The sequence below is a fragment of the Equus przewalskii genome, chromosome 7, assembly GCF_037783145.1.
Source record: "Equus przewalskii isolate Varuska chromosome 7, EquPr2, whole genome shotgun sequence".
Taxonomy (NCBI): Eukaryota; Metazoa; Chordata; class Mammalia; order Perissodactyla; family Equidae; genus Equus; species Equus przewalskii.
Genome location: NC_091837.1, coordinates 6,708,976 through 6,722,129, shown reverse-complemented (window position 1 = coordinate 6,722,129; position 13,154 = coordinate 6,708,976). Strand labels below are relative to the sequence as shown.

The 13,154-nt window shown below is 40.5% G+C and overlaps 1 protein-coding gene across 24 annotated transcripts in view; it reads left to right on the top strand.

The window, feature by feature from the left end:
- Positions 1 to 13,154, top strand: part of SFI1 (SFI1 centrin binding protein) — a 90,184-nt gene that overhangs the window by 19,018 nt on the left and 58,012 nt on the right. For 12 of the 24 annotated variants that reach the window (XM_070628444.1, XM_070628441.1, XM_070628438.1 and 9 more), the window contains exons 3-6: positions 1,491 to 1,664; positions 3,141 to 3,212; positions 11,182 to 11,292; positions 12,653 to 12,747. In XM_070628444.1, coding sequence (XP_070484545.1) covers positions 1,491 to 1,664; positions 3,141 to 3,212; positions 11,182 to 11,292; positions 12,653 to 12,747 — 452 coding nt within the window. Of the gene's footprint in view, positions 1 to 1,490; positions 1,665 to 1,759; positions 3,213 to 11,181; positions 11,293 to 12,652; positions 12,748 to 13,154 lie in introns of all 24 variants that reach the window. The other 12 variants (XM_070628449.1, XM_070628450.1, XM_070628460.1 and 9 more) reach the window with 3 other exon arrangements.

Sequence of the window (13,154 nt, the reverse complement as noted above, 5' to 3'; positions counted from 1 at the left end):
TAACCGCTGCGCCACCAGCCCTCCTCTTTTTGCTTGAGGAAAATTGTCGCTGAGCTACCATCTGTGCCAGTTTTTCTGTATTTTGTATGTGGGACGCCACTACAGCATGACTTGATGAGCAGGATGTAGGTCTGTGCCCAGGATCCTAACCCACAAACCCTGAGCCGCTGAAGCAGAGCACGCAAATTTAACCGCTACGCTGGTCCCTGGGGAGATACTTGTGAAACTACATTAATATCCTGTTCCTCACAAACTAACACCCAATTTTTTTTGCATCCATTGATGGTTCTTGTCTGAATCAATTATTGCTATGATGGTTCCTAAATGATGATTTTCTAATTCTCTCATTCCTTCTAAATTTATTAGTTGTCATTCTACTACAAGTAGAGCTTTCCATTCTCCCCTGTGTATTTCTTTATTCACTTATTTACTTATATCAGTATGGATTTATGGATTCCTATTTTATTCAGTCAGTCTTAATCTGTTACTGCTCAAATTGCCCCATATTTGACCAGTGGGAGCACTTTCAAGCTGGCAACTGTGTCCCTTTGACACCCACCCCCCGCCATCATTCTTTGAACGCTGCTTTATTTTCTGACCCAATAAGATATTCCAGGCTCCTTTTTCTATTTTCCCTGTCCCAGACCTGAAAATCAGCCATATCTCCAAGGAGCACTGGTTCCTTTTAGTAGAGAATGGTATTTTAGAAACAGTATTTGAGGGCCAACCCTGTGGCTGAGTGGTAAGTCCGCGCGCTCTGCTTCGGCGGCCCAGGGTTTTGCTGGTTTGGATCCTGGGTGTGGACATGACACTGCTCATCAAGCCATGCTGAGTTGGCGTCTCACATACCACAGCTAGAAGGACCCACAACTAAAAATACACAACTGTGTACCGGGGGGCTTTGGGGAGAAAAAGGAAAAATAAAAAATTTTTAGAAACAATATTTGAGCTCTGGGTATGCTCATTGCTAATGGGATGTCGTTGCTTCTAGGTATTTCCTGCAGGCAGAGGTCTGACGTACATTTTTTTAAAATCATGCATTCATACCAATAAGATAATCTCTCACTGTTTCTGAAATGGGATTAAAAGTCAGAAATTTAGTGTTTAGTAAAGTATGTAGTTTCATATTGATATAAAAGTCACATTATCTGAAAATCATTCCTAATTGTTTTTTATATAAAGGAACCTGTTTCCAGTTTATAAATCATTCCCCTTAAAATGACACACTAAAAAAATGTGTGTTAGGACTAATGACTCCAAGGTACCCTCCAACTCTGTAGTTCCTGCCTAGAGCCAACCCAGCAGTACCTACCTCCAGTGGCTGACAGGTATTTCTGTCAGAGACTGGGCTACTTATTGTCCTTGAAGCGTGGTTGTCATCAGTTTCAAGGACCTTATCTATTTAATTTCATCTATATGTTAAAATGTATTTACGTCACAGGCAGAGGTAATTTGATTCTCTCCTTTCCCCCTTACTCCTCAAATTTAAGGTCTTTTAGGGATGGTGCAGTTAAGAAACCTTATTCTCCAAAGATATTGTCCAACAAGAAGTCTTCTGCCGTCTCTGTGATCCGGAGTGAGATACCTAGTCCCGGTCATCCAGTACAGTATCGTGCCTCACATGCTGGGACCCGAAGGGGCCGGTTAAGAGAATTACGCATCAGGTGAGCATGTGAGTGGTCACCTGTCTGCAGTGACGTTTCTGTTGTTCTCCTTTGTTGGTTAAAATGAGGGCATGATTTTTATTCTCCTGTCTCAGTTAGTTGGAGATCTTGATACCTGCTCTTCATGGCAGAATGTTCAGAAGAAAAGGATACAGTCTTGTATCACTTAACGACGGGGATGCATTCTGAGAAATGCCTCGTTAGGCAATTTCATCATCGTGAGAACGTCATAGCTTGTACTTACACGAACCTAGATGGTAGCCTACTATACAGCTAGGCTATATGGTACTAATCTAATGGGACCACCGTTGTATGTGCAGTTTGTTGTTGACCAGAATGTTTTTATGTGGTGCATGGTTGTATTCAGGAATCTGCAGGTAAAAACCTGTTAATGAGTGTTTTCATTCACGTTCTCCAGTTGTGCCCCACGTTGTGTAAGCTATTAAAAGTCTTCCAGAAAAAGTCTAAACGTGATCCAAGAAAAATTACCGTTTTCTGTTACTTTTGGTTAGCTCTATCAAAGCCGTCCATTTTTTCATTCAACAAACATTTATCAGGTACAGACTTGGCCAGGTGTTGTGCTAGATGCTGAGCATACCAGGTGAATAAGACATTCCTGGTCTATGACCTCATGAAACCTTAAAATCAGGTAGCCTTGACAGACTTTTAAACAAGCCACAACAACGAAGTTTGATAAGTGCTATAAGAGGAGAAGGATGCAGTACCATAGGCCCACATGGCAAGAACATCCCCACTAGTGTAGCCAGCAGTGACTTCCTGGAGGAAGTGGAGTTTAAGCCGAGTCCTGAAGGATAGTGTAAGAATAAACCAGATAAAGGGCAGGAGGAAGAAGAGCATTCCAAACTGAACCTGGAGATTAACTGGCCAAGACAAGCCATCTTTTTGTGTGTGTACCAGGCACTCTGCTAGGTACTGGGGATACTATAAGACATGGTTCCTGTTCTCAGGGGCTCACAGTGCAGAGGGAACAACAGGCACCCTGCGAGCCGATTACTATGATTTAGTGTCATAACATTACACCAGGGACAGAGTGCTGAGAGTACAAAGCAACTCACTGTGTTTGGGTTGGGGAAGGTCCAGGAAGGCTTCACATAGGAGCAGGCATTGAAGATGAGCCTTGATGGGTAGGTGGGCATTTGCCAGATGTTTTAAGCAGGAAGAAGGATATGAACAAAAGCGTTATCATGTACTTCCTTCTTCTCAACTCTGAAATCTTCATTGACTGAATACTTTATGTTGAAAGTATTTAAAGAAAATGGTCTGCTTGATTTTAGCTTTATAAATCTGTCCCATCCTGTGCTCTGGTTGATGCAAGATCAGGTATGATTCACCTTTTGACTCATACTGGCACTTCTCCCCCGGGGACCTTAAAGTTTCCCTTTCCTTTCCAGAAAATTGATGACATAAGCCAAATGGAGTTTTAAAATGTGTATATCCTTTCTTTCCTTCTTTCAGATGTGTGGCCAGAAAGTTCTTGTATTTGTGGATTCGAAAGACTTTTGGAAGAGTATTTCCCTCTAAAGCCAGGTAGTATTAGCTCAGAACATCAAGCTTCTGCTGAGTTCATTCTAGGTTTTTGTTTTGTATTAAGCCCATATATAACCTTCATTATTTGTAGCATGTGTTACCTTCCTTCCCTGCGCCTCTTGAGCCTCCAGCAGGCATATAATACAATGGTACCTTAACGTGTATTAGTTTGACTGAATGAGTATATGAAAGAATCTTAAGTAAACCAGACCCTCTGGGAAAAAAAGCATTTGCCCAGGAGAAGTAAATGAGCTCTTTCAGGGAACTGGTGAGACTGATAAATTGGCTGGATCTAGGGCAGAACCTGGGGAACTTTGGCATTGGCAAGGGAAGTGAAATTTTAGTCGAGAAAGTTGCTCTGCCATGGTTTCACTTGTGTAGGCCGCTACCCGCTGCTGCGGTTTTGGTTAAGATCACTTCAGCTGCAGCGCCCAGAGTGGACTGCAGGGAGAGCCACCAGGGTCAGGGATACTGTACAGGATGCAGTGGGAGAGAAGGGCCCAGTGTGGGGTGTGTTTCAGAGGGAGGGTTGGCAACCATTGAGAATGTAAACGTTTTTTAAAAACGGAAATGTTACACGTTCTCACTTCCTCCCCTCTTCCCTGACCTACAAGCTTTCCTGTTTCATTTTTCTGACAGTGTTCCTAACCTGGAACATTACCCAACGCCTCTTGGTTCAAGGTCTCTCAAGCACACTTGGCCTGCGTGTGTTTTCTGAAGTCTTTCTTTGTGGGAGGCCCTTTGTGTGTCTCCTTTGTGAATCTCCTTTGTGAGTCTTTACCAGTGAAGCTCCCAATGTGGCAACGGCCCATCCCAGCAGCAGCTACTAGGCAGAGTTCACCTCTGCTTTTCCTTCTCCTGGACTTTGGCCCTGTCCTTCTTCACTGCCGTAGTAGCTCTTCAGTGCCTTCAAATAAATTTTTCTTTTGTCCTGCTTTTCTTGTTCTCAGTGGGAGAATTGATTTGAATTACCTAGTTTGCCATTATCAGAAGTCTCTTGTTTCGTTTCTTCTTATTCATCTGAGTAACTTATTTATTTTTCCCCATTAGCTTAGAAGTTATATCTTTTATTCTTTTACTGACTGCCTTAAAAAATATAACATGTATCTTTAATTTCTCCGTCTAATGTTAATTGGTTCCTTTGCTCTCTTCCCAAATGAGGCAAAGTCCTTAGACCACTAACTCTCCTTGCCCCCGTCCCACTTGTATGCCCTTACTGTAATGTGTATTAATTTTGTTTATATTTTAAAATCTATAAAACATTATTTTTCTCATTTTATACAACCAATATTCATTTAGGTTTATTCACATAATTACCCTTTCTGTTGCTCTTTTTTTCTTCCTGCATCTCCAGGTTTCCATCTGTGATTATTTTCATTCTGTCATAGAACATCCCTGAGCATTTCCTTTAGCGTAGGTCTAGCTGTGATGAATTCTCTAAGATTTTGTCTGTCTAAAAATGTTTTTATTTCACCTTTTTTTTTTTTTTTTTTGAGGAAGATTAGCCCTGAACTAACTCCTGCCAATCCTCCTCTTTTTGCTGAGGAAGACTGGCCCTGAGCTAACATCCGTGCCCATCTTCCTCTACTTTATACCACAGCATGGCTTTTGCCAAGTGGTGCCATGTCTGCACCTGTGATCTGAACCAATGAACCCCGGGCTGCTGAGAAGCAGAACGTGCGAACTTAACCACTGTGCCACTGGGCCGGCCCTTCACCTTTGTTTTTGAAGGCTGTTTCACTAGGTGTAGAAATCTTGCTTGCCAGTTTTTTTCTCAGCACTTTGAAGATATTCCATTGTCTGATGGCTTCCATTTGTAAGCTGTTAGACTAATTGTTGCTTTTTTGAAGATTCATTCTTTGTCTTAGTTTTCAAAGACTTTAATGAGATATGCCCAGGCATGGATTCATTTTCTTAAAGTCCTTTAGCTTATTTTGAGATAGTAGGTTATAGGGGATTTTTTGTTTGTTTGTTTCTGTTTTGTGGGCACATCTTTCTGTCATACTTTCTTTGTCTGTAGGCATGTTATTCTGCTGCTTTTCTTTTCTCATACAATCTGTATAGGATTTGACCTCAGATACTTTTCTGTTGCTCATTTTTCTGTGAAATTAAGCTTTCTGAACTTTTAGAGTGAGGCAGTCAGTTAAGCTTTCCTCGTTTCACAGAGCTCCCTCTTCTGTCTTTTTTGTAGTGTTCGTGGCATCTATGGGATGTCGGGGTTCTGTCTCCTTACCACACTTGGTCTGATCCTCTCTTTCCTTGTTGCTATAGTCCCTCTCCTGCTCAGTTTCCATTCTACTCCCAGCAAATTTCTCCTCAGTAGAAAGCCCTGTCTCAGAAGGGAGCCTGGCGGGTCAGGTTTTAGACGATAGGGGCTGGGCTGCTCCAGCTGTTTCAGTTCTTTGTATGCGAGCCTGGGTAATAGGACCAAACTTTCCATTTCAGCTGCTGGTCTGGAATTGGGCTTCTGCATTTTCCAGTGATGACTTTTTGTCTGTTTTGAGGTTTTCCCATTCTCCGGTTCCTCAGATACCACCCTCATTGCTCCTCCTTCCTCCTGTACCATGCAGGTCTTTTGACTATGGGTGGTCTTTCTTTACCTGCTTGCATTTTGGATTTGTGGGGATACCTTGTCACCTAGTTTTGTTATAATTGATACATGAGTTTTTGATTTTGCTTCATGGTTGCTCTGTGTGTTTTATGGGGCTTCAGAGATTGAAAAACTATACTGCTGCCCCACTATCTTCCTCAAATCCTTTTCCTACTTATTTTATTTAAATTATATTTGACCCATATTTAACTGGAAACATCTTTTCAAATAATGCCTACTTATATTCCAAGTACTTGGGAAATGCTGAATGTATTAGTTAGAAGTACATTTGACTCCAAGTAAGAGAAAGTCTGACAATGGCTTACACAAATTGAGATTTGCTTTTTCTCACAAGCAGTCTGGAGGTTGGTATTGATTCAGCTGTTCATTGATGCCATCGAAGGGTCAAGCTTTGAGTAGCTTTCTAGTTCATCATCCTTATTATATTGGCCCTTTGTCCTCAGAGGTGACACACTGCATAGTTGCAAGATGACTGTCCTAGCTTTACACAGGAAGAACGGGGGACGGGTGGTGTCAGCTCAATCTGTCTCTTTATCAGGAAAGCAAAACTATCCTAGAAACCCCTAGCTGCGTTCTGCTTCTGCCTCACTGGCCAGAGCTATGTCACTGGCCACTTCAGCTACAGAGGAGGTTGGCAAAGCAACCTTTCCGTCCCCTGGAGTGGATGCTGGTGAGGAAGCAAAGGCTCGGCAGTGTGTGTTGGGTTAACGGTGACCGATGTCTGCCGCGCTGCTTTAAAACATTCACGTCATATTCTTTTACTTTCTTTGCTCTTGAGTGGTAGCAGGACATAGAGGAAAGAATCCTGGAATGGAACTTTGGGGGCCTGAGTTTGGGTTCTAACCCAGACCCTAGCTAATTGCTTGATCTGGGGATAAGTTATGGCTTTGGGCCTCAGTTTCTCAAATTGTAAAGTGAGAGTGAGAACATTTGCTCTCTAAGCATCTCTCAGAATTAGAATTCCATACTGTGTTTCCATTGACTTAGAAACTTGTGATGGGGTGGGGGTTTTCAAATCGCAAAATGGATTATTTGTTACTTTGGTTATGATCTTTGCTTTTTTTGGTCTTTTCCATACCGAATTATTTATTTCTCACTTTCAGGAATGTTAGAGAGGAATGATATCATACCAGAAACTGCAGAATAATGCTTTTATGTTCTTGGAGAATGTTTTAACTTCTATAAACTGGAGTTGTTTTGTCATTAATAAACTGAACCAAAATGACCATTGAATTAGTAGGTCAAAAATAATACAGTACGTGTCTGTATATAAGGCAGTCTTAAATATGAGGTAGTCATCTATTTTTTTGAAGAGAAGATCTGAGAAAAATTTTTTGGCGAATTTGGGAAATAGATAAAAGAGTCTTGTCCGTTTGTAGCATTTAGTTCATCAGTACTTCTTCCTCATTTTTAGCTAATGGCCTCGCTTCCTATTTTCTGGAGAAAAGAGAAACAACTAAAGAGACCTCCACAAGCTCCCTCCAGTACATCTCCCCACCGCCAGCGTCTGTTGCCATGTAACCTGTCATCTGTTAGGCAGATGAACTGTCTCTGCTCTCATCTGTGGCAAGATTCTTGACTTTTGCACTATATTCCTGTACTCCAGAGCATCACTCTCAGTTTTCTTCTCTTTTCTGCATCATCAATTTTTCCCTCTTTACTAGATTTTTTGTACTAGCATATAATGCTGTTGTTTTTCCCGTCCTGGAAAAAAATTCTCTTTGACCCTGCTTCTTCCTGCAGCTAGGACTCCAACTCTTCGTTCTCCTTTATATCGAATCTCCTGGCCATAGTCAATGTCTCCAGCACCTCTTGTTGTAGTCTCTCTTAAATTCGTCCCACGAGGCTTTGGATTCCACTGCTGCACCAAAACTTTTTGTTAAGGTCACTAAATTTGCTAAAATCAGTGGTGAATTCTTAAACTCACTTGACCTGCCAAGCATTAGACAGTCCATCATTTCCTTCTTCAAGAAGCCCTTTCCTCTCCCAGCTGCTAGGTTACCATCGTCTCATAGTTTTCCTTATACGTCTTTGACTGCTCCTTCTAACACTCTTTTGTTGGTTCTTCCACATCTAAATACCCCACACTCAGTCCTTGCGCTGGCTCTCTATCTACCTCACAAACGTGGCAATCTCATCAAATCTCATCATGACTGCCAAAGGTACACACCCAGCCCAGACCCCTCCCTCAAACTTAGACTGCTACATATGTGACAGCTCTACTGTGTGTCTAATAGATGTCACACCTCAGTAGGTCCAAAACCAAAATCTGGATCTTCCCCACAAAGCTCCCTGCTGAGTCTTTAACCTCTTAGTTAATGGAAACTCCCATCCTTCTAGGTACTCAGTTCAGAAACCTAGGAGTCATCATTGACTCCCCTTGTTCTCTCACACCCCAATTTAAAATGCCATATGCCAATTATATTGATTCAACCTTCAAAATATATGCAGACTCCAACCTCTTTTCGGCACCTCCAGTTGCTATCACTATGGTCCAAGCTGTCATCATCTCTCCCCTGAATGACTCCACTAACCTGCTCACTAGTCTCCTGCTTCCAGCCTTGTCCCTAGTTGATCTCTTCTCAACAGTGGTCTGAGTAAATCAAGTCACATCACTGTTCTGCTCAGACCTTGTGGGGCTTCCTGTACTGCTGAGAGTAAAAGCCAGAGTCCTTACTGTGGCCTACAAGGTTAATTAACTTTTGTTTTACCTCTCTGTGGATCTTTTTTTTTTCCCTTTGTGCTGTCACATTTTTAATTTCCAAGAGCTCTTTTTTGTTCTGTGAATGTTTCTTTTATTAAAAAACAGAATCCTGGAGACTCATAATTTTTTGAGGATAATGTAGTGATTTGTTTGTGTTTAAGATTTTTGTCTGCTCCTATTGTCTCTTTCTTCTGAGCTTCTGCTTTCTGTGTGTTCACTGCCTCATGTTGGAACCTTCCCTCAAATGTCAAGAGGTCCTTCTATTGTCTGTTCATCTTTGAATTAGGCATTAAAACGCTAATTGTAGAAGCTTTGATATGTATGCATAGGGACTTGTACGAGGGCTTCACTTTAGGCTTTTAAATCAGAGACCAGACGCTTTCACTGAGGCACCTCCAGCTGTCAGTGTCTGACGGCCTTTCTCCTTAGGTTGGTCGGTTTTCCGCAGAGCAGAGGAATCCTCCAAACGCCTTCTGGAGTAGGGTGGTTATAAGCTTGGTTGCAAGCAGAGGAGAGGGAGTGTAGGCCTCACTGTTCAGTAGGTAGACTCTCAGTTTAGGACCCTCTCCAGAGCTCTGCCTGGATTCTAGAGTCCAGTGCCCCTCTGGTTCAGCCTCTCCAGAGATAAGCATGAATCTCTGCTTGGGTGAGAAACAGGATCCAGAGGCCTAACTGCTTCCTACACACAGGCTTGGGAACTATCCTGTGTTTTCATCTTCACCCAGGGCTCCCCTCTTCCTGATGCCTCTCGTCCCCACACCTTTCTGGGGTCTGTGCCCCCAGCTGGTTGCTTCCTGACTCCCCAACCACTCAGTCCTGTGCCTTCTCTGAGCTGTTGCTTCAGTTGCCGCTTGCCTGCCTGCTTTCCATCGTCTAAAATTTGTTGACATCTCTTTTCTATCATTGTTGTTCTTATTCTCCTTATCTTTATGGGCTTACACCTTTTGAAATGTATTTGCTATTATTTTAGTGGGGTTTTGGGAAGGGAAGGAGGTAGATGGATAAAAAGTAGATAGTGGAAGGAAGTACATGTGCAAATGGCAGTGGTTCTTTTCCATTAAAATTTTTAACAGTTATGAACAAAACTCTTGTTAAAAAAGCTTTCAAGCTATAGAAATGTGTAATGTAGGAAACACTAGTCTCCTATAATCCCACCTGAGAGAGAACCATTGGTAATACTATGGTATTCTGGAGATCTTTCCAGACTTTTAACATGTGTAATATAATCATTTGTATATGTAAATACACATACACACATTTATATGTATATATACAAATATGTATGTGTGTGCATACATTTTATGTATATATATTTGGTGTATGTTATATTAATTAAGAAAGGAGAAAAGAAAAAAGGAAAAAAAATTTCTCCTTGTGATGAAGACTCTTATGATTTGCTCTCTTCGCAAAAAAAATTATTAATTTTTTAAAAAATGGTATCATATTATAGTATACAAACCATGAGGTAACTTCATTTTTTCACCTACCAACTTTTTTGGGCATCTCTCCATTTCAGTGTCTTTAGCACTATTTCAGTCATAAAAAATGACTGTGTGACACTGATTGAATGTAACCTGTTCTGTTTTATTGGGCGTTTGTGGTATTTTCTCTCTCTTTTTTTATTATTAAGAATAATAGGTAAATTTCCCCATATGTTTCTTTGCAGGCCAGTTTTTTAAAACTATAAGTAGGTGAGGATGAGGACATAATATTAACCTGCAGAACCATGAAAGGAAATTGAAAGTGGTTGACAGGACCAGAGATCTCAAGTTATCAGCCACCGTGACAGTGTGCTTTGTTAGCGTCAACACAATCTGTCACTGCTATTCTGTTTTCTTTCTTATTACCTTTTTACCCTCTTTATTTTCTCTTCTTTGTCTTTTGTTGTTATAACCCCCTGGTGGACTTCAGTTAAACTAATATGCTCTGTTCCTGTTAGGTATTAGGAACACCTTTAGGCATCTGCTTATTTTATAACTTTTAATCTCCTAGGTATGTCAATGAGAAGTGTAGCTACTACTTTTTACTAATCAAAAATATTTTTTAGTTTGGTGAATGAAAAAGATTGAAAATGATAGTTCTCAACTCATGGTATTTGAAAAGTCAGATTTTTTTTATTTATTTATTTATTTATTTATTTTTTAAAGATTTTATTTTTTCCTTTTTCTCCCCAAAGCCCCCCCGGTACATAGTTGTGTATTCTTCGTTGTGGGTTCTTCTAGTTGTGGCATGTGGGACGCTGCCTCAGCGTGGTCTGATGAGCAGTGCCATGTCCGCGCCCAGGATTCGAACCAACAAAACACTGGGCCGCCTGCAGTGGAGCACGTAAACTTAACCACTCGGCCATGGGGCCAGCCCCTGAAAAGTCAGATTTTTATTTCGCTTTAACATCTTTAGTTGGTAAGATCTGTAGTATGAAATTTTTTAGCCCCATTTCCAATTTAAGTAGCCCTAAGGTTTTGATCTGAAAAAGTTAAATGTGTCTATTTTTAATCTATTTTACTGTTACCAAATAATGAGTCACACTGTGTTACTAAATAGTGAGCCACACTTTTCTCTGAGAAAGCAGTGGCAATATGAAACTGGGATTTGGGACTAGATGTCAGCTCCAGCATCACCGTATACCTCTCCCTGATTTTTTTTCATTGCCCTAGGCTTTACTATGAGCAGAGAATACTACAGAAGGTCTTTGAGGAGTGGAAAGAAGAGTGGTGGGTTTTCCATCGAGAGTGGAAACTCTGTGTTCGAGCTGACTGTCACTACAGGTCAGATTTCATGTTATATTACTTCAATTTTACTGATGCACATTATCAAATAATTACTTGTTGGCATGTTTCTGGTCAAAAGGAGAAAAGCTTTTAATCATTTTCTGTTTTTCTTCAAATTCATTTTAGAGTAAGCAAGATCAAAGTCCTAAATTAAACCCAAGCGCACACACCTGTGAGTGCACCTGTGCACAAGTGCACACACAGAGACACCCCTCTAATTCAAGTAACCATGGTGTGTTGGTCACCCTAATGATTTGAATAGGGTTTTCTCACTGACTCTCACTTCTCTATCATTTCTAATTCTGAGAGTATTCTGTTTTTTAAAATAATAAGTTGTTTTAATTTATATGGATTATAGCAGAAAATATATGCCCAATATAGGACATTAAGAAAACAGAAACAGGCTGGCCCCGTGGCATAGTGGTTAAGTTCAGTGCGGTCTGCTACGGTGGCCCAGGTTCATGGATTTGAATCCCCGGCATGGATCTACACTACTCGTTAGCCATGCTGTGGTGGCAATCCACATACGAAATAGAGGAAGATTGGCACAGATGTTAGTTCAGGGCTAATCTTCCTCAGCAGAAAAAAGAAAGAAAGAAAGAGAATAGAAAGAAAACACTCTTAATCCTTGACATTCATATTCCCAGGGATAGGTGGAGGAAAAAGTAAAAATTGGGAATTATATCAAATACACATTTTTAGACCTTTCAAAAAATAAATGTCATATTTAATATAATAATTAATAAATATATTTTATCATTTAATAAGTATGTCTTATGTCTTTAAAATGGTATTCACTCATTATAATCACTCTGTATTTAGGTATTTTGGGATAGGGTTTCTGATTTATGGATATTTCAGATAAAATATAGATATTGAATAGTTCTAATAGCTGATAGAGTATGAAATCAAATCTTAGGAAATGGGATAGTGAAAATATGGAGGGATCGACAGTGTTAATGTGTGTAGTGTATGTGTCAAGAAGGAAAAGACAAAGGAAAAAGTGGTATTGACCATGTTTTCATGCAGGGGAGAAGTAATGTTTTACATGATGTGGATGATTAAGATATGACTGTCATTCTAAACATCACAGCTTTGTGGATGCTGAGTTATTCTGGGAGTAATCAAGCCTTTTTCCCCTCAGTGATACTGTAAGGTGTGGAGAACTATTCTCCCTGAAGGAAAATAGGTTTCCCCGTGATTGCAGGAAATGAAATTTTAGCTTAGGATGTTGATACGCCTCTTTTGTGTCAGAAGTGTCCCTGTTAATTTCTTCTGAGTATGGAATGGACTGAGACTGTCAGATTAGGAATTGTTTTGTTTTAAAGGAATGCCATCTGCTTCTTTGACTCCTCAGATATTACTTGTACAACCTGATGTTCCAGACCTGGAAGACCTATGTGCATCAGCAGCAGGAGATGAGGAACAAGTACATGAAAGCTGAGGATCATGGTGAGAAAAGGAAATGCATGTCTAAAGAAAATGCCCACATTTACTTTTTCTTTCCTTTATTAAGACTTTTTTTTAGAGGAGTTTTAAGTTCACAGCAAAATTAAGGGGAAGGTACAGTGATTGTCCATATGTCTCCAACCTCCACACATGCACAGCTTTCCCTGTTGTCAACATTCCCCACCAGAGTGGTATATTTGTTACAATTGACAAACCTACATTGACACATCATAGTTCCCCAAAGTCCATAGTTTACATTAGGATTCGGTCTTGGTAATGTACATTCTGTGGGTTTGGACTAATGTATAATGACATGTATCCATTATTATGATATCAGAGAGTATTTTCACTGCCCTAAAAATCCTCTGTGCTCCATTTATTCATCTTTGCCTCCATCTTCAACTGCTGGC